Genomic DNA, 21,051 nt, shown 5'->3' with positions numbered 1-21,051 from the left:
TCAGCTTCATTTAAATGTTGAAACTCTGATGTCGTTAATGGGAAGGTGATACTGCTTCCTTTCAATAAAAGTTTGACAAGTATAAGATATTTATTTATTAGTCACATGTACATCGAAACACAGAGTGAAATGCATTTTTTTTTGTGTTACTGAGAATGTGCTGGGGCAGCCCGCATGTGTCACCACTCTTCTGGTGCCAACATAGCATGCCCACAACTCCTAACCTGTAGGTCTTTAGAACGTGGGAGGAAACTGGAGCACTGGAGGAAACGCACGCAGACATGGGGAGAATGTACAAACTCCTTACAGACAGCAGCGAGAATTGAACTCATGTCGCTGGTGCTATCATAGCGTTACGCTAACCACTACACTACCGTGCTGCCTCTTAACTGCCATCCATAAGCCAAACCTCTATGCTGTCAAAGTCTTGCTGTACACAGGCCTGGGTGCTTCATTACTACACCAAAATGTATGGAATCATCTGCAAAATAACCCTCTACTTAGTCATTACTGAAGCATGCAAATGAAGGAAACTGTACAAATAATCTTCTGAAGTAATTAACATCTTTACGTAAGACTGTTGTTTAATAAAAGAATTCTACTTACAGGTTTACATTGCAATTCCATTTTTGCCCAAAGTTTCTGATACCAAATGCAACTGAAATGAATGCACATTTTAATTACTCTTATTTCCGTTTGTTGCTTAGCTTCTCTATTGTCTACATCAAGGGTGTAACCAGGTCTGAAATGAACGAGTGCTGGTGCATTCTAATTACAGTATCAGTGAGAAGGTTATTGGTCAACTGATACTTGTGGCACTTGGATTTTCTCATTATATATCATTAATGTTTGAGAAGAAGATGGGTAGTAATTTGCCAGCCTTTTCTTGTTCTGTAATTACATTATTAAACAGACATGTTAACATAACTTTATTGCAATAATCTTGCTTGACCACCAGCTTGCTGTCTTGCAATATGCTTTCAAACTCCATTTCTAAGATGTCGTAAGGGCCTGTGGCCTCTGTCCAGTACACTCCATGCACTGGAGGCTTCAAGCTCCTGGTCATAACAACTCCCTTGGTTCTAAATGACCAATACTGCCAACCTGACAAGTTATTGGACATACCCAGGTCCTAAATTATCTTCCAGCAGAGTGGATGTGAGGATCCTTTGAGCAATAACTTTCTGCAGGTACATGAGTAACATTAGAAATTCAGCAGCAAGGGCTTGACAAACACGTGCAGCAATGCCATGGTCTTCCATTGTACTACCTGTTAAGATGTTTGAGAGAGTAGCTCCTATTATAAAGAGCCTTTGATCAAGTCTATAGCTTAGCAATTTGTCACAAGTATAAATTTGCGTCCATATTTTCACACATTATCCAAATCAATGATATCATGACAGAAGATTTAAGAAAAACATTGAAAAAAATTTGAAATTTTTTACAGTTCCAATTGAGCATGAATCAAGAAACATCAATGTAATCCACATAACATTTCTCAAGACAATTAAATTTGTATGTTGTGATTTACTTATGGATCTATTTTCAATATTCATGGTTAGCAACCACAGAAGCAGCAAAATTGAGTTACTTTGTCTGACAGACATATGATAACAACTTCCTGCAGGAGGCAGTCGGGATTTGTCAACAAATTTCAGTTGTTCCTTTCATAATAATTCAGCATCATGCAGGGTACATAGCAATTTTAATAAAGCAGAACCCTATACCGAAGTAGATTTTACAGATCTGATCAAAACACATCCGAAAATATAAATTAAGTTTTCAATAAAGGTGAGGTATTTGTTAAAAATAACATCTCAAAAACAAGTAAACATGTACACATCCAATCCATAAGTAGGATTAGCCAGCTGCTAGTAAAATGTCACATTGCATTCCTAAAAATGCTTCCATCCCTGATGGTTAATTAGGGTCTGAAATTGACCTTTATCATTGGTAAGTCCAACTTGAACACCAGGAGGTTTATGAAAATTCTGTATAATTAATTACTTGTTACAATTCTATTTTAAGGGGAAACCAGAATTTCCAAAATAAAAGCCAATAAACTCAAAAGTTTAACTCAAATGTACAGACAGCTCCTTGCATCAGACAAGAATCAAAAATGTGCATCAGATCTACCTAAATAATTTTCTGCAACTTATGTTACACATATTTTAATTGTATTTTTAAGGCTTCTATTATTTTGTATTTAGCACTAGGGTACTGGCAGTCTTTGCAGTTTACATACTAGTATATCATAGCAAAGAAGTACATAATTTCAGTCCTCCAATATTCTCTACCACAAAAAAAATCAGTGACATACGCATTGAAAAGGTACTTCCAAAAAAATTTGACTTCACTAGCTTCAGCCTGGTTTACCGTTTATCACATTATGTCAATACATATGTAAATTCATTTGTAATGGGATGTCTCAGCAGGAAACAACTCAAATGCTTCCATGCAAATGTAAAACAATAGGGCTAACAATGGTCTTTGAGTAAATCAAGCTGTTATATCAAGGCGGGTACATTTAATTTTTGGCCAGTTAAATTTTCTCTGCACATTTTACATTCATTTACTTTATTTTATGATTTTATGAGGAATTGACTCTCCAGTGATAGCTGATATCTAATCTGATAATTATCTAAGGTTGTCATTTAATTCCTCAGCAGTTTTTTTGGTAAGAGAAATTTATGTTCCCCATATCTATGGCCATGCCTGCAAGTTTGTATCCAAAAAATCCTTAGCATGAGTAACTTTAAAAACCTGGTGATAAACTTGCATAATCTGTGCAATTTACTGTAAAAAAAAATATAAAGTAATTCAGTACTTTAATAACAATGGGGTATTTATTGAGGTACAGCAGATATTCAGGTTAGAAGCTCTTATATATATATACTTAAGTATACTTATTTCTCAAAAACTTGCATTTATAAAGTGCCTTTCATGTCCAGAATGCCCCAAAGGACTTTATAGTCAACTAAGTATTTTTGGAGTATAGTCATTGTTGCAACATAGAAAACTTAAAATAAATAAATTATTATATTGATTGCTCTAACAACTTAGATTGATTTTTTTTTAAAGATGGATGTTTTAAATCAAACTACCTTATTGCTTAAATACAGAAAATCTGGTTCATAATTACAAGTTACCATCTATAATATGGAAAAATGAAGATAGCAGTTATGCTGCATGAGATATCTTCTTGAGTATATAATTAAAACCCAACCTAACCACTGCTGGCTTAAATTCTTTTGATATCAAACCTGGCACATAGGTGGGTTCTATTTGGCTCTGGTGAGCTCTACGTACTGAGCCTTTAGGAAATGTTGGCCCTGACCAATCTCACGTGACCCTTAGGAATTGTAATTTATTTTGGTACATAATCCAACATAAAGAGTCATGTCCACCCTAGGCTCGAGTTGGGAAGCCAGACTAAACACCACACTATTTACAACAATGTAATGCAATCCTGCAGTACATTAGGACAATTGCCCTCTTTTCTGTAAAGTAGAAATGTCACAAATGGATTTTTTTTTAGTTTTACGCCATTGTTACAATTAATACCTCTACCACCAGGTGAGCAACAATGGTTGTTTAAATTTTTTTTAAATACCTCTGAGCACTGCCTTGGGCACTGTCGGTGCAAAAGCCAGATATTAGAATTTTTTCTAAAATACTTATTTTGTTGAAATTCCACCTACCTTTAATGATAGTAATATAGTCAAAGGAAAACTCATGAGCAATCGTCCTTGCATGCACTCAGGTACGCTGAACTGAATATATCTGATTTGAGAATGATGCAATGAATGGATATAACTCCATTATTTCTAGTCTCAAAATGCAGTCAATGGAAACTATCATTGGTATTCAAAAAACGAATGAATTCTTATAAAATATATCTTGAGTGGGAACTCTGGATAGTGGCATCTGTTGGCTTTAATGCTTGGTGCTGAAGGACTCCTAAAGCTTGAGAATTAACTTTTTGATAACTACCACGATTTAGATTTGTATTGAATGTCAATTTTCTCTGAAGGGCTAAGAGATGAAGAAATATTCTTAATATGTAAGTGACGGCACTTGAGTAAGAAATTTACAAGAACATAGGACAATGACAGCTGTAGAAGCTAGGTTTAGAATTCAGTATTTTAAAAGGCTAACATTGAAATTATGCTTCTGAGTGAAGTTATGACAAATAAAGTCCAAGATTAAATCACCAGCTGCTAAAAATTCACTAAGGACAGCTACCCACACTTTAATATAGCAATTCAATTTCACCATCATATTTTAATAGAAACAAATACTTATTCTGTGTTTTTGAACAGTGACCTACTGTTAGGGCTAATCTCAGTAAGGACATTACCAAGCATTGAGTGGTCAGCATGCTTGAATAATAATGCTCACTTTATTCAGCACTCTATGTGGTAAAGTCTGATGTAACAGCTGACATTCTGTTGCCTTGCAAAGCTTATGTAGGGTTTACCTTGAGCAGTATTTTGCTAATTGGTACAAACAGCTTTATTTTAAAAGCAGAATAAAATCTAAATATATTGCAGTGTTGTTCTTGGATTATTTTAACTTCATGGCACAATTACACTTGTTAAAAATAATGACCATACCTATCCTAATAATGCATGGCAAATTTTTAGGGAAATTGATATTATTCAGAGCTAACAATGCTAGTCTGAAGGAAAGCATAATGATACATCCCATTATTATTCATGCAATGACTCAGAGCACCTACCTCTGTGTCAGAGACAGTTGAAAGCATCTTTTTATTAGAAAAACAAATCAATATGCTCTAGGGCTTACAATAACTGCTGCAGGCAATTTGTATTATCACTCCTTTCACAGGGATCCACGCTTGGAATAACTTATGACAATGAACACTATGAAACGACCGACTGTCACAATTGACAAGTTGTAGCGCTTTTTTTTGATAAGTTCGATCACGTGAATTTCCATCATGCACACTACATCATTACCACTAGTGATTAAATATAATTTCTGTAAGATGTGGTAAAATATGCCTTACATAACCAAAATATGCAATTTATTTCCTGAAAAAAAACAAAGTAATGGACATAAAGAAACCAAAAAGAAATTAAAATTTAGGTGGATTTAATCTGGCTTTAGATTTCCAAAGTCACCATTCTAATGAAGCTGCATTGAAGGTTTTTTTAACTCCCCAAAAGATGAATAGTGAATTGCATCATTTTATATTAAGCAGCAACAGTAACTTTTTTTTACCCCTTAAACTCTACAAGAGCACATCAGTACAGTAACAGGAACGAGTAAATGGAAATTATGCAATTTAGTAAATTCAAAATAGAGCACTAGCAATAGCAGTATTGATGCCAAAGGTCCTTAAAGCCATCACTGCAGCTCGTTACAATTCTTATCCAATTGAAATGCATTTTATAGATTAAGTACACAAACCATTTTGATCAATTATGTTAAGCTAGGTCACTTTTAAATAAATTACATTAATTTTTATGCATACCTAGATCACTCTTGCCTGAAAGCAAGAACAAAAAAAACACCAGAAAAATGATAGCAGATGGTAGCCAGCAGCATTTAGCAAAAAAAGTTGTGAAATTTCAAATTTGATTCATTCTTGCTTCTCTAGGGTCAATACCATTTACTCAGCAAGAATCTGTTTGGTATTCACATGTTATGCCTTAACGTGTTTGACATTGTACTCGATTTGTGAAGTGGTTGCTGTCTCAAGGCAAATTATGCATTTGGAAGCTTGATTTCTGAGCTGCAACAATTTGTGCAAAAAAGATAAAAGTAAAAATCTGTAAACTAAACATGTCAAAATAAACAGGAAATGGGGATCAGAGGGAGAAATTGGCTGCCACAGATTTGAAACACTCAAAGACGGTTAATTACATGCAATGAGAAAAGCTGCTTCAAAATTATATTCAAACTTACCTTATTTTTAGGATTGGAGGTGTTCATTACACTGCGAGTTTCTTTTCCAGTATATATTACCACCCCTATCACAGTGCCTGTGAAAAAAAAAAACTATATTAAACTGGATGTTTTTGAATCAAAGAGCCATTGCCAATTTTCACTGATGCAAGAAAGCTGACTTGACAAAATTGTGTATCATGTTACTTAAAGGCATGTTATGCCAAAATAATATTTTATGCAATGTCCATTGCTGGAATCTAAATTCAGAAAACTTGCACTAAATTTTGCAGCTAGATAGTGGAATAGTTGGAAAAACATATCTGAAAGCTATAAAAGATAAAATTAAATTGAAACAATGCTACACTTGCAGATTAAAAAACTGCATCTCTTAACAAGGGCTGACCAAACAATAATGACATTTTGTTCATTATAACTATTTCAGGTTTATATCTAATGTGATCATTTTTACAGGTCAATGTAATGATTTTTTAGAGTCCTCATCAAAAAAACATAAAAAGAACCCATTTTTGAAGCAGTCTAGAGAATAGAAAAAAAAAATTAGATACAGTGAATTGTATTTGGCAGTCAGGAAAGCAAGAAGAATTAGCGAACAACTCATTAAAGGTACTAAATTACAGTAGAGACAGACCAGCATCACAATGAATGTTGTTAACAATTCAGAATTTCAACCTTCCAACATTAACAAGCTATGAAAGACACCAGCCTCTCTGACCTTTACTTGCCCTTTGAACATGAAATACAATAATGTGGAGCAGACCAAAGTGCAAATTATTACACTACTTACAAATGGGACAAAAAGGTTACAGAAGATAGACTGCTTATTCTTTCATCAACCAATTAAGTAAAAAGATGTCATTACTGAAGAATAACCATACTACAAAAATTGTTTAATTTTTACTTGGCTTCTGAAAAGTATTGTAAGCTCAGTTCTATAAGAGTTAATTTTCTAATGGCAAATAAAATCTGGAAAAATATCTCCAATGCCCTGCGAATTTGTGAATGTCCCTGTGGTTGATAGTTACAGACAAAATCCTGTTTAGACACGCAGTCACTACATATCGAGGTCAATCTGTGGATCAAGGTCAGGCTGGGGAAGAGTGCTTGGGGAATTGCATGGGGAACACCTCAAAACCTTCAGCTCCTATTGCTGCTGCACTGACAATTACAGTGGAGACAGACCACAGATCAATACTGTGGAGGATCACTAACACCAGACTGATGTAAGTATATGAGGGTTCCATGCACAGCGGAGAACTAAGATGCAATAAATCCAGACGATAAGTGTCCCATTAGTATTTTTATTAGTTGATGTCATTTCTGAAAGGTTTATTAATAAGGCATAAGTGGTATATTGATACAAGAAGGTCCCTGCTGGATATTACGAAGCAAACATCAAATATAATATAGCAATGTAGATGGAAAATGTATTCACTCAGCATTTGTTTCAACTAATGGCTTGTAATAAACCATCTTAGTACGCTGCTGCATTCTATACAGAGGGAAAAATGCCAATTCCACTATTCCAATTATTTAAGTGGAGCTCTACTATGTGCACTAGGCCATTAATGGACCCAAAAAACTTAAAATCACTCACTTGTGAAAGAAAATGTCTACATGTTAGTGCAAAAATTTCCTACATATGCAAAACCTTGATGCATTGAAAAGCTGCTTGAACATGAGCTTTAGTGCAATCAGGTTTCTCAGGTGCTGAAAACAGTTCAAGCCATCACTACAAGAAATAAGGAAAATGCAGGATAGATATATTCCAAGAAAAAAAATGGTTTTGAATGGAAAAAAGGCACAAATGTGGATAACGAGAGAGGTTAAAGCTAAAATAAGAGCAAAAGGGAGGGCATACAAGGAAGCAAGAATTAGTGGGAAAACAGAAGACTGGGAAAACAGAAGACTGGGAAACTTTTAAAAACCTGCAGAAAGAAACTAAGAAGGTCATTAGGAAAAGATGAATTATGAAAGGAAGTTGGCAGATAACATTCAAAAGGATACTAAGAGTTTTTTTAAATATATGAAGAATAGAAGAGAGACTTGGGTTGATATAGGAATAATCGAAAACTGTGCGGGAGAGATTATAATGGATGATAAAGAGATGGCAGAGGAACTAAATGAGTATTTTGCATCGGTCTTCACTGTGGAGGACATCAGCAATATACCGGATAGTCAGGGGTCTCAAGGGATGGAACTGAGTTCAGTTAAGATTACTAGAGAGAAGGTGCTAGGAAAGCTAAATGGACTGAAGACAGATAAGTCTCCTGGACCGGATGAGGTGCATCCCCGGGTTCTGAAGGGGATGGCTTCAGAGATTGTGGAGGCATTGGTGATAATTTTCCAGGAATTGATAGACTCCGGCATGGTTCCGGAGGACTGGAGGGTCGCAAATGTAGTTCCGCTGTATAAGAAAGGTGGGAGGCAGCATAAAGGAAATTACAGACCTATTAGTCTGACATCGGTGGTGGGCAAGTTATTGGAATCGATCCTCAAGGCTGAGGTTATGGAATACCTAGAGGTGCAAGGCAAGATAGGTCCAAGCCAGCATGGTTTTGTGAAGGGAAGATCCTGCCTGACCAACCTATTGAAGTTTTTTTTTGAGGAAATCTCAGGTAGGGTGGGTAAGGGAGAAGCTGTGGATGTTGTGTATTTAGACTTTCAAAAGGCCTTCGACAAGGTGCCGCACAAGAGGCTGATTAATAAGATGAGGGCTCATGGAATTACAGGTAGGATATTAGAATGGGTGGAGCATTGGCTGGTTGGCAGAAAGCAAAGGGTGGGAATAAAAGGATCCTGTTCTGGTTGGCTACCGGTTACTAGTGGTGTTCCGCAGGGGTCAGTGTTGGGACTGCTTCTTTTTACTTTGTACACTAACAATTTAGATGATGGAGTAAATGGCTTTGTGGCTAAGTTTGCAGACGACACCAAGATAGGTGGAGGAGTAGGGAGTATTGAAGAAATAGGAAGGTTGCAGAGAGACTTAGATAGTTTAGGAGAATGGGCAAAGAAATGGCAGATGAGATTCAATGTTGAGAAATGTGCTGTTGTACACTTTGGAAAAAGAAATAAATGGGCAGATTATTATTTAGAAAGGGAGAAAATTCAAAGTAGAGAAATACAAAGGTATTTGGGGGTACTCGTGCAGGATACCCTAAAGGTTAACCACAAGGTCGGATCGGCAGTAAGGAAAGCGAATGCTATGCTGGCATTCATTTCGAGAGGTATAGTGTATAAACATAGGGAGGTGTTGATGAGGCTCTGTGGAGCACTGGTGAGACCTCATTTGGAATACTGTGTGCAGTTTTGGGCCCCATATCTTAGGAAGGATGTACTGATGTTGGAGAGGGTTCAAAGGAGATTTATGAGGATGATTCCTGGAATGAAAGGGCTTACACATGATGAGCGTTTGTCGGCTTTTGGACTGTATTCACTTCAGTACAGAAGAATGAGAGGGAACCTCATAGAAACATCTGGAATGTTGCAAGGACTGGACAGAGTAGATGTGGCTAAGCTGTTTCCCTTGGTGGGTGAGTCCAGGACCAGAGGGCACAATCTTAGAATTAGAGGGTACTGGTTTAAAACAGAGATGAGGAGAAATTTCTTTAGCCAGAGGGTAGTGAATTTATGGAATTCTTTGCCACGTACAGCAGTGGAGGCCCGATCACTAGAGGCATTTGAGATAAATAGGTATCTAATTAGTCAAGGTATCAAGGGATATGGGGATAAGGCCGGAAATTGGGGCTAGAAAGGAATAGTTTTCTTTTTCTCCTTTTCTTTTTCTTCAGCTCATGGAGCAGACTCGATGGGCCGAACGGCCTGCTTCTGCTCCCTTGTCTTGTGATCTACTTGCCAAGCCAATTTCAAATGACTTATTTTCATTCGCGTACCATCTTTACCAAATGAGAGCTTTGAATAGTACTACCAGCTCAGGTACACAAAGGGGATTACATTTAATTTGATCACCCGTGAGACAAACTGCCATCACCCCTTGTTCAACTCAACTGCTGCTGAAACCCTCAGCAAACTATGCCAGAACTTGTTTGTCAGACCTGACATCGAATGCTCTGCTTAAACATGTCACCTGCAGTTATGCTGCCCTATCATGTACCATTTCATGAGTTCTCTGACTTACTTCTAGTCGTGAAGCAACTATTTTAAATAAAAACAGAAAATGCTGTAAATAGGCAGGATAAGTGAAGAAAGAAAACACTTTTCATGTTCCATCAGCAAGGTGAAAACTCTACAAAATGAGAATAGTCCCATTTAACTTTTCAGTTTATGAGGACTCTTTCCGATTCCATATTCACACCCACCACTGTTAAAATTGCTTGCATCTCCTCCCTTGGTTCAGGTGAAATGTTGCTGAAACTCCAGTCCATACTTTTCCAGATCTGGTTATTCCAATGCCTTCCTGGTTGACCTTCCATTTTCAACCAACTATAACCTTGAGCTCAATAGTCATCCACTTGCAGGATGTGGTCATTGTTAGTGAAATCAGTATTTATCGCCCAGTTTGAATTACCTTTGAGATGATGTTGGGGAAGTCCTTCCTTAAATTGCTGTAAGTGTGTTGCTAGGTAAGGAGATCCAGGATTTCGATGATGGAGCGATGGCGTTATATTTCCAGATCCAAATGGTGCTCAACCTTGTAGGGGACGTTGCCAATGCAGCTGTTCATGTACTTTCTGCCTTCCTAGCCAGCTGAGGTTATGGGTTTGAGTGGTGCTTAAACACATTTGGTGAGTTTCTGCACTTTGCTGATAATATAACACTGTGTCAGTGGCAGAGGGAGTGAATAGAGTGATAAACAAGCAGACTGCTTTGTCCTAGATAGTACAAGTTTCTGCAGGGTAATTGGATTACTTCAGGAGAGTTGATCGAGAGATTGAGTCACCCAAAAGCTGATCAGCTTCCTTCCACAGAATTGTCCTTTTTTTTTGTTTCTTGAAAAGCCATGATGGTTCACAACTTAACTTTACTGGCCATGCACTGAGATCCCCCCTTTTTTGAAGATAACATGGCAGAATCAAACTATTCAGAAATAGATGCAGAATGTGCCTTTCAAGTGTGCAGTAAATACATTTTATGGGAAGAAGATCCATTCAGTGGCTTGGCCAGATGGTTAAGCCAAGTCAGTCTCTGCAGTTGGAATAAAAACAACACCTGCTGACTTCAAGGGCATAAAATTGATCAGATACAACAAGTGGTTTTAGGTAGTGAATGAGTTAAAGGTTAAAGAAATTCAGTATTTCAACTCTGAAATCTATGGCTCTACAATGTAACATCTACAGAATTGAACATTATCTAAATGATTTTGCATTCAGATGTGGAATACCATTCTCCATAATTTGTTTTCTGTACTCTACAAATTAAGGGAAATGAAAAGTAACAATAAGTTGAGGCCCTGAAAGTTCATTCTTGAAACAAACTGTGCAAGACCTTTTCCCCCAGATAGCAAGAGCAAAAAAAAGTAACCACAAGCCTTGAAATTTCACTGCTAAGGATGCACCTGAATCTCAGGGATTTTGTGGCAATGTACAAGGCCTAGATTATGAGGCCTTGTACGAATAGTCAATCTTAAAATACCATGGCTGAAGACCTAGAAAAAAATGATTCTCTTCCCTCTCCCTTTTGGCAAAGCAGGCAACTATTATAATATCTAACAGCAGAAAAAGGTTTCTCCCCTCTGCACTCTCAGCCCTGATGCAGCGTCTTGACCCAAAAGACCAACCATCCCTTTGCTTCCACAGACGCTGCTTGACCCATTGATTTCCTCCAGCAGTTTGTTTTTTTTGGTCCAGATTCCACCATCTGCAGTCTCATGTCTCCATTTTACTACACCACTGTGAAGTCGCTTCAAGCTATGCCCAGTTTGAAGAAGTTTTCCTCCTCTCTTCGACGGGAGCTCCGAGTTCCTCTCTCATTGCTCCCCCTCTATGGTTTCTACTGCTCGTCTACTCTTGGACCACATTCTTACCAAGCACCTGGTTGCAGCTATCACCTGCCTCACCCTTCTCTCTCACTTCTACATATAGGCCATCTCCCTTCTACACACTCAGTCCTGAAAAACGTTCACTATCCCTTTGCCTCCACAGATGCTGCTTTATGCACTGAGTTCCTCCAGAAGCTTTGAGTAGGTAATCCTGAAGTTTACTTAAGGATATAAAAGTAGGATACTTGACAAAGATAAAGAAAAGCAATAAAAGGTTTCAGGGAGAAATAGGTTAATGGACTGGGCAGAGACCGCACATATGATATTTAAAGTGGATAAGTGTCAAACAATACATTTTTTGGAGAAAGGAATACTTGAATAATATTGGTACAGATGACCTATGTACTATGCCTTGGCACTACTATCCGAAAGCACTGGCACGTTCAACATTAACTTCAATGGTATTAGTCAGTAATTACGCCACGGCCATGTAATCAATCTTTATTTGCCCTTTTATCTTCATCTTGAACCATCATAATTTTTGTCATTTAATTTCTCCGGCCTTCTACAGCTAGACCTTCCCTTTCTTTCCTCTCATCACTTACCTTTTTTGAACTTGATTAAAACTTAGTTATAATGAAACATCATCTTTTTCACAGATAGTGTCAGATCAGAGTATTTCTAACATTGAGTTTTTAATGTCAAAAATTTCCTCCAACTATACACTTTGAAAATCAAACCCACCAACTTTTGCCGTCCTCATATTTTCAACCCATTAACTACTGAACCCATCACTCTATCTGACAGATGTATTAAATTGAATAAGCTCTGTAAGCTTGGTGTAATTTCCAGCCCCAAGATAAGCTATGATCTGGTAAAGGAACATTGATAAATATCCAAATCAGAAAGGAGTGCCAGCTTGAAAGGCCACCAGCAGTTTGTGACATTACCATGTACCTACTGCCTTTTTTTGGTGGCAGACGTCCTGGATTTGGGAGGTGCTGTCGTAGTCGCCTTAGCAGGTTGGAAATGGTTACAGAGGTAGGGAAGGGCAAGGACACAGGAAGATTTCAAAACAATGATAAACAGCAAGTGAATGCTGAATAAAACTCATGACAAACTTGAGGAATTTAAACAAACTGATCGAGCAATTGCTAAAGCCTGATCAAGGCAATAACCCCAGGAAAACACTTAAATATTGACTTGATAAATCCTGAGACTTGAGCATTTTGCATTGGTTTCTCCTCAACCCTGGAAAATGGTGACATCGGGAGATAAACATCTTATAGTAAGCCTTGCTTTGATTTTGCTGAAGTCCACAGTGCTCCATACTCTACTGATCATCAGACTGTTTAAATAATTTGTAACAGTGACATGTTGCAGTTCAATTACAGAAATATTTGAACAATGCATTATATATACAATGCACAAACTATTATTCTATATATGCTGCATTACAATTATTATAATTTCAAACATCAAAATTCATCAAAATGATAGTACAACAGTTTTTACTTTTTAAAGCTGTTATTTTTGTAGCTTTAAGTTGCCAGAAAAATCTTCAATTCTGTCTTCAGAATTAAATAAAGGCTTACTACAAGCCTTTATTTAAAATCACTACAAAATGCCTTAATCCAATTTCCAAATTTACAGTTTTGTGTAATATTTAAAAATAAGATTCCCTGTAAACCAGTTGAGAACTAACAGAAGGCCTAAAGAATTGGATAACTTGATTCACAACCATTTAATTGTTTGAAGTTTATAAAATTTTCTATTTGCTTTGTTTCAAAAGCAAAACCATAAATTTCAAGTTTTGTGTTGTCTCACTGAGAAATCACAAAGGATGAGTAACCAAGATACTCACCAGAAGCTACCACTGTGCTGGCCCAAAGTGTATTTTCTGCACCCAGACTTTCATGGATTGAAGGGTCACTATCTTCCTGCCAAGAAATAAATGTAAAATATTTTGCATGTGTGCAAAAAAAAGCTCAATACAAATCATTTCTTTGCCAGCAATGCTTAAAATTTAGAAACAGATTAAAAGGGACAGGCAACTTTTTGGCATTATTAGATTACAGCACGGGTGTAATATTTTTTGCTTTACTGCAAAGAGCTAGAGAATGTGGGAGGAATTCTGTTGCACAAAATCAATGAGGTTCTTTTTGTTGCCTTGCCAATTTTCTTCTTTTGGCCCATGGGCGGCTTTTAGCTCTTCATGGGACTATTACTCAACAGCACATATGTACTATTACGCATCATTGTTGATCTTGATCCTATGCTTGGCCAGTATCCAGGCACACCACCAGCAGGGCTCACTAAATCATGTGGTGGGGTGGGAAACCAGGATCAACCTTCCCTCATCTAATCCAAGGCACTGAAACCACCTGCAGCTCCTGTACCTCTGCTCCCAGCTAAGGTTAGCTATTCCATGCAGCTGAAAGACTGAATCTGAGTCCATGGCTCAGATACACATGGAACAAAATAGCCAGCTGGACTTGAATGTTATTTCAGAGAAAGCTCCTTCATAATGCTTTTTGCGTTATCATTGTAATATGGCATCATCATCACTGTGGAAATTTGAAATCATACAAGAAACTCCCCTACAGCAAACAGTTAGTTCAAAAGAGATGCAACCAAGGGCTTTAATTAGCTCAAGATCCATTGTTCATAACAGAACATATGAATTATTACACATTACTGGTAACAGTGAATAGGCTTCAGTAACAAAATGTAGAACAGCATTAGAACTCAATTTCCATTTTGACCTCAATGGCAATCTTGTGGTCTGATAATGTTGTCTACAATGCAGACATTGAAATTCAACTGATGACCACCTACTAGACTAGTACAATTAGAACACAGACAACTTCACCTATCAAGTGCTGCTCAATAAAAAACCACGAGTGCCTGGACTTCAAAAATGAATACAATTTTGAACATTTGTCCAGTTATTCAAATTCTATAAAAATGGAAGCACGTTTTTGAACAGAGAATCACAAGTTACACCTTCCCTTTGAAAACAATGACGCTGAACAGAAACCATTGACACAAAACTTTGTCCCTCAGCTTACATTTAAAACCTCAACTTCCCCCAAATTTCCCCGAATGGCCTTTCACACAAGACATTAATCATAAACTCCATTTTTTAAAAAGACATTTGATAAGACCAGAAATTGATTCTGATATCTTGGTAATTTCAGAATGCATCTGTACTTAGATTCCACCTGTTCATCCCATCAATTGCAATGTTACTGCAAAACATATATTATAGCAGGTTTCAGCAAGGGAAGCGATTAAACCAAAGAACTCCTTGCCACTATCCTCGAAGGGAAGTTTCTTTTTTTAAAGCTTACTCTTCTATTCAAGAGAAATACGCAAGTTGATGCCATAGTAATTTTTTTAAAGACTAAATGGTGAATTCAGTCTAAACCAACACCCATTTTGCACAGAAGCTTCAGGAAGCTGCACTCAATCAGAACAAATCTCAAATGAATATAGGTCTCAAGCACAATTTACATTTTACCAACCTGTGAGCAGATGAGAAAACTTAGCCACCCATCAGGGTTTCTCATCATGGTTGGATTCTCTTGGAAGTACAACATCTCTCTTCTAAGAATTGATGTTGCAAATGTTTCCTCTGATTTGGAGTTATGCTGTTTCTGAGCTGAGAGGGAATAGAATTGTCTGCTTATGCATTGTAGGGTGTAGGTATGATTGGTTGGCGAGGTCCATTTATTTCACGTGAAGTCAGTGCTGAATGCCCGTTCTAGGATTTTGACCAGGCAACACGGAAGGAACACTGACATGCTCAAGTTAGGATTGAGAGACACTTGGGTGCAGTGTTCCCAGAACACCACGTTGTCCTTCCGTGTTTAATAAAGTGAGAAAACATGTGGATTACTTTGTTCTAAATAGTGTTTTTGTTTTAAGTGTCTTCAAAGTACTATTGCAAGTGTGAGCCATGGTTTAGTGGGTAGCACCCATTCAAGTCAAAAACCGCATTCAAGTTCCCCTTATAGTCCACTACAAATGTCTCAATTATCTCCATCTCTAATCCCACAGGTCCCTAAATTCCTGAAATTCTGGTCGGTTGTACAACCCTACCATTACCAGGTAAGAGATGATACAATATGAAATTTCCTCAACACCCTTCTGCTCCATTAAAATGGACCTTAAAACCTATCACTTTGACCATGCCATTTCTTCTCACATAAAGTTTGGACATCAGCATTCTCAGTTCTTGCCAAAACACTTAGTTTTTCTCTAACTGCATAAGTCATTTACATTGGTAATGAGAATGATGGGCATTCTGAGATCTACACAGATCAGGACACAGAGTCCAAGGCATTAATAACTTGTGCCATCTGCACAATGCACCTTCCCGAAAGTCTGCACAAACTTCACCAATGGTCCACTACTATGCATAATGGGGCAAGTCATGTCATATAATTGCAGTATAAAGCACTAGCCCAAACAGGAATGCCCATTTGAAATAGATGCTTCAGAGGCACATCATTAAATTGCTTGATGGCACTTTTATCTACATAAGGGCATCTGTTACAACAGTACTCCCGGTATTATAACCTGCAATGAATTAAAATCATAACATGGAGTCAAGAACAAATGGTACACTTCTTATAATAAATTATCACTACAACCCATGAGATTTTCCAGCATGTCATACACTAGAAGTGCTGTCTAAATATTTAAGTTGGCTGACCTTATGGTAGAGCGAGATCAGTTTACAGCAACAGAATATTTGCTACATCAGGATTAAACTAAGTACATTCTACACAGATTTACTGAAAGCACTCTAGATTAAGTCCTTTTAAGATACCGCTCATTGTTAATTTCTTAAATGTGAGTGACACGCCTAAGGTATCGTTTGATCAAAGCTTGATAAAACCACGTGGCATTCAGAATACCAAAATTCTCTGAAAATCTTTAGTTATTGCTAAATTTTCACTCTGAACAGGTTTGGTTTACTCTTAAAATTACTCACAAGTGCTCAATGAGGACCTGACTAATAATTGTGCATAGAAACTTCCCATGTTTGTGGTCATCTAAAACTTCCAGAAAACACAAAAATTAAAACTATGCATCAGTAATAATATGAATATGTATATCTTAAATTCACATTCACACGCTCTTCTACATGGGAAAGTTTTGCAGGCTTTATGCAAACTGCTGGCTTAACTGTTACAAGGCATTTCATGTCAAGTAGCAGACTATAAAAATTTCAATGCACTTCCTAAATCATTTCATTATTTCTCAAATGTTTATTGTATTTCAATTCTGATATAGTGAACTATCAAGAAGGTACCGTTGCCACTGTCCTTGTTTGTTGGCTGCATAAGCTCATTTAAAAAAAGTGATTCCCAGGTAAAAGACCACGAGTAATAACTCATGGTACAGGCAGTTACAAAGACTGAAAAGAATACTGTGGAACACAGTATAAATCAAGAGAGTGTGGGTAGTTGATACAAACAGCCTGCAGATTATTGGAAGAGAAGCACATGGCAAAAGAAGAACCACACTGAGATATTCCAAAAGTGATTGGTGTAACAAGACCACTTCAACACTCGGAAGGAGTAAGACTTCATAAATAACACACGGCATGTGGAGATGTAAAAGAAGGGAACAAAATTTCAATGACTAACAAGCTTATATGATGAAAAAAATGTAATATATGGAACCCAAAAGCTAGAGAGATATCATTAACCTATTTAGAAAATAAAACCAAGATTTCCATTGCTTTGCTAGGAGTCTACTTACAGCCCTACTCTCATAAACTGCCTCCTAAACAATACACTAATCACAGCAATTGCACATCAGGTTGCTGGCACTTCCGTGCCTTAGGTTCTAAACAAAAGCCCTAGAACCAACAAGGTCTCCACCTTACCAGAATCTACAGAGGCAGGAGCTGATAAACCTGTCAATTTAGCACTGAGGACCAAGATTAAATGATATCAAAGCTAACTCAGTTTACCACAAACAAAAATAACAATGCATCAAGGTTGGTCTCACGTGAAACCAAGTATAAAACACTAAATTTTTCCTAAAGATGCTCTACAAAACAGATTGAGATGCATTAATGTGCATTCTGTTGATGGCTCTTTGCCTTGAAACCTGAACTGCTTCTCTTCGCACAGATGCAACCTGACCTACTGAGTATTTCCAGCATTTTCTGTTTTTATTTAACAGCTGGAAGCACTACCGACTACAAATATTGAGATTGCATGCTGAGAGAGGATAAAGCATTAGGTACTGAACCAATGGGTCAATTTGGCATTTAAGCACCAGCGACAATACAAAGGCAACATAGCTCATTCAGCTCACAACAGAAATGAGAGTATGAATCAAGGTTGGTCTCCTCTCCCCAAGTCTAGGAGACAGCAAATTTCCACCAAAGGTTGTTTTTTCCTCCCCCGGCTAATAAAAATTACTATTTTAAAACATCATAAACATAAAATTTGATGAAAATACACTTTAAAAGCATTCTATCTCGCCCATCCAGACAACACCTAGATTAACAATCTTGTTGAGGGGGTCTCTTGGGGAAGAGTGACCACAACATGAAAAACATTCTTCAATGACAGAATTCATCATTAAGATGGAGAGAGAGAAAATTGATTCCTAACCTTGGGTCATGAATCCAAAGGAAACTATGAAGGGATGAGGTGCGAGTTGTCTGTGATGCATTGGGGAACCCAAATTAAAGGGCTAACATAAGAGGTCATTTATGAATTTCAATAATTGCTCATTCATGTCAGGGGCAAAAATAAAACAGAAAAGTTGACTCAACCTTGGCTTACAAAAGTTAGGAATAGTTTAAGATCTGTGAATGTGAAATATAAAATGGCCAGAAAAAACTGCAAAGCTGAGCACTGGGAACCATTTAGAATTCAAAGGAGGACAAAAGGGTGAATAACAAGGGGGAAATAGAATGCAAGGTTAAGCTTGTAGAGAATATAAAAATTGACTGCAAAAGCTTCTATAAATATGTGAAGACAAAAAAATGTCACTTAAAATAAATGCAGATCCCCTACAGTCAGAATTGGGGAGAATTTATAATGGGGAACACAGAAATAGCAGACCAGCTAAATAAATTCTTTGGTTCTGCCTTTCCAAAGGAAGATACAAGTAACATTCCAGATAGATTGAGGAACATACATTGTATGAGAGGGTGGAACTAAATGGAGTCAGTATTCATAGGGAAATGGCATTAGGGAAATTGACGGAATTGTAGGCCAATAAATCCCAAGGGTCTTATAATCTATGTCTTATAGCAGTTAAGTGGTTCTAAAAATAATGCAAGTATTGCTGATCATTTTCCAAAGTGCTATAGACAAAGCTCCAATGGATTGGAGGGTAGCTAATGTAACTGCATTATTGTGAAAAAGGAGGTAGAGAAAGAAGTTATAGACCAGTTAGCCTGACATCAGTGGTAGGGAATAAGCTACAGTCCATTATAAAAGATGTAAAAAAAAGTGACTGGAACAGAAAAGGCCAACATAGATTTTTGAAAGGAAAAATCATATCTAACAAATGTACTAGAATTGTTGGGGGATGTAACTACCAGAATTGGTGAGAGATGTCCAGTGGAGGTGATAATATTTAGACTTTTTAACATCCCACGTGAGAAGTTAGCATGAACCATTAAGACACAGGGAATTCAGGATGAAATAATGAGATGGATAGAGAAGTGGTTGGCAGAGAGGAACCAATGACGAGGGGAAAAAAAACAAAGTATTTTTGAGTGGCAGCTAGTACCTAGCTGGGTACTGCAGGGTTCAGTGCTAGGACCCCAGAGGGAATTAAATGCAACAAGTCCAAGTCTGCAGACGACACAAAGCAGGGTGGGAGCATTAGCTGTTAGGTGAATGCCAAGAAGCTCCAGAGTGATTTGGACCAGTTGAGGGAATGGTAGATATATGGTAGATGTGGTACAATGTGGATAAGGGCGAGGTTATTACTTTGAAGGTAAAAACAAGAAAGATCATCTGAACAGTTATAAAGAGGGAAAGGGGAGGTCATAGGGAGCTGGGTGCCCTTGTGCATCCATCGATGAAAGAAAGTACAGATGGCAGTCGAAGGTGGCAAATGGTACGTTAGCCTTCTCGATGAGAGGATTCACACACAGGAATAGGGAGGTTTTTCTGTAATTGTACAGGGCCTCATTTAGAGGAAACCTTAAGTATTGTGTGCAGTTTTTGTCTCCTAATTAGAGGAAGATGTTCTTGCGATGGAGGAGGTGCTGCAAAAAAAGTTCACCAGACTGATTCCTGGGATAGCCAGAAAGATTGGGTGAATTAGGCTTATACACACCAGGATTTAGAATAAAGGAAAGGGGACTTCAGAGGAAACTGCGAACTTCTAACAGGACTGGATAGATGAGATGCAGGAACGATGTTCCTGGTGGTGGAGGAATCCACCACCAGGAGTCATAGTCCAAGCACAAGGAGTAAACCATGAAGGTCTTGAATGAAGAGAAATTTCTGCACCCAAAGAGCAGCAAAGTAGTGGAAATCTCAGGCAAGTCAGAAGCAGGGAGGGAGCAATCACTCCATTGGAAGTATTCTAGAGGCCCCCCAATAGTCACTGGGACAGTGAGGAGCAGATAAGTAGGCAGATTTTGGAAAGGTGCAAAAATAACAGGGTTGTTGTCATGGGAGACTTCAACTTCCCTAATATTGATTAGCACCTCCTTATTGCAGAAGGTTCAGGTTTAGACTTGACAAAATTTGTTAGGTGTGTCCAAGAAGGATTTCTGACACAGTATGTGGACAAGCCAACTAGAGAGGCCACACTGGATCTAGTACAAGGCAATAAACCTGGAAGTTTTAGGGAGGGTGCAGAGGAGATTTACCAGGATGCTGCCTGGATGAGAGGCGACTTGATAGAGGTGTGTAAAATTATGAGAGGTATAAATAGAGTGGACACCCAGCAACCTTTCCCCAGAGCAGCAATGGCTAATGCCAGAGGGCATAAGTTTAAGGTGAGAGTAGGAAAGTTTAGGGAAGATGTCAGAGGTAGGTTTTCTCCCCCTCACCCACAAGAGAATGGTGTATGCTTGGAACGGACTGCCGAGGGTGGTGGTAGAGGCTGATACAATAGGGACATTTAAAAGACTCTCAGATTGGCACATGAAAGAAAGAAAAATGGAGGGTTATGGGCTG

At 37.8% G+C, this 21,051-nt stretch overlaps 1 protein-coding gene across 1 annotated transcript in view; it reads right to left on the bottom strand.

Moving 5' to 3' along the window:
- atp9b (ATPase phospholipid transporting 9B) overlaps positions 1 to 21,051 on the bottom strand; it is a 259,834-nt gene that overhangs the window by 82,614 nt on the left and 156,169 nt on the right. Inside the window, 2 exon segments of the mRNA XM_052023085.1 lie at positions 5,935 to 6,011; positions 13,737 to 13,812. Of these exon segments, the coding sequence (XP_051879045.1) occupies positions 5,935 to 6,011; positions 13,737 to 13,812 (153 nt within the window).

This window comes from Pristis pectinata, chromosome 9, assembly GCF_009764475.1.
Source record: "Pristis pectinata isolate sPriPec2 chromosome 9, sPriPec2.1.pri, whole genome shotgun sequence".
Lineage (NCBI taxonomy): Eukaryota > Metazoa > Chordata > Chondrichthyes > Rhinopristiformes > Pristidae > Pristis > Pristis pectinata.
Note: the sequence above shows the minus strand (reverse complement) of the source record. Positions and strands in the feature narration are given on the sequence as shown.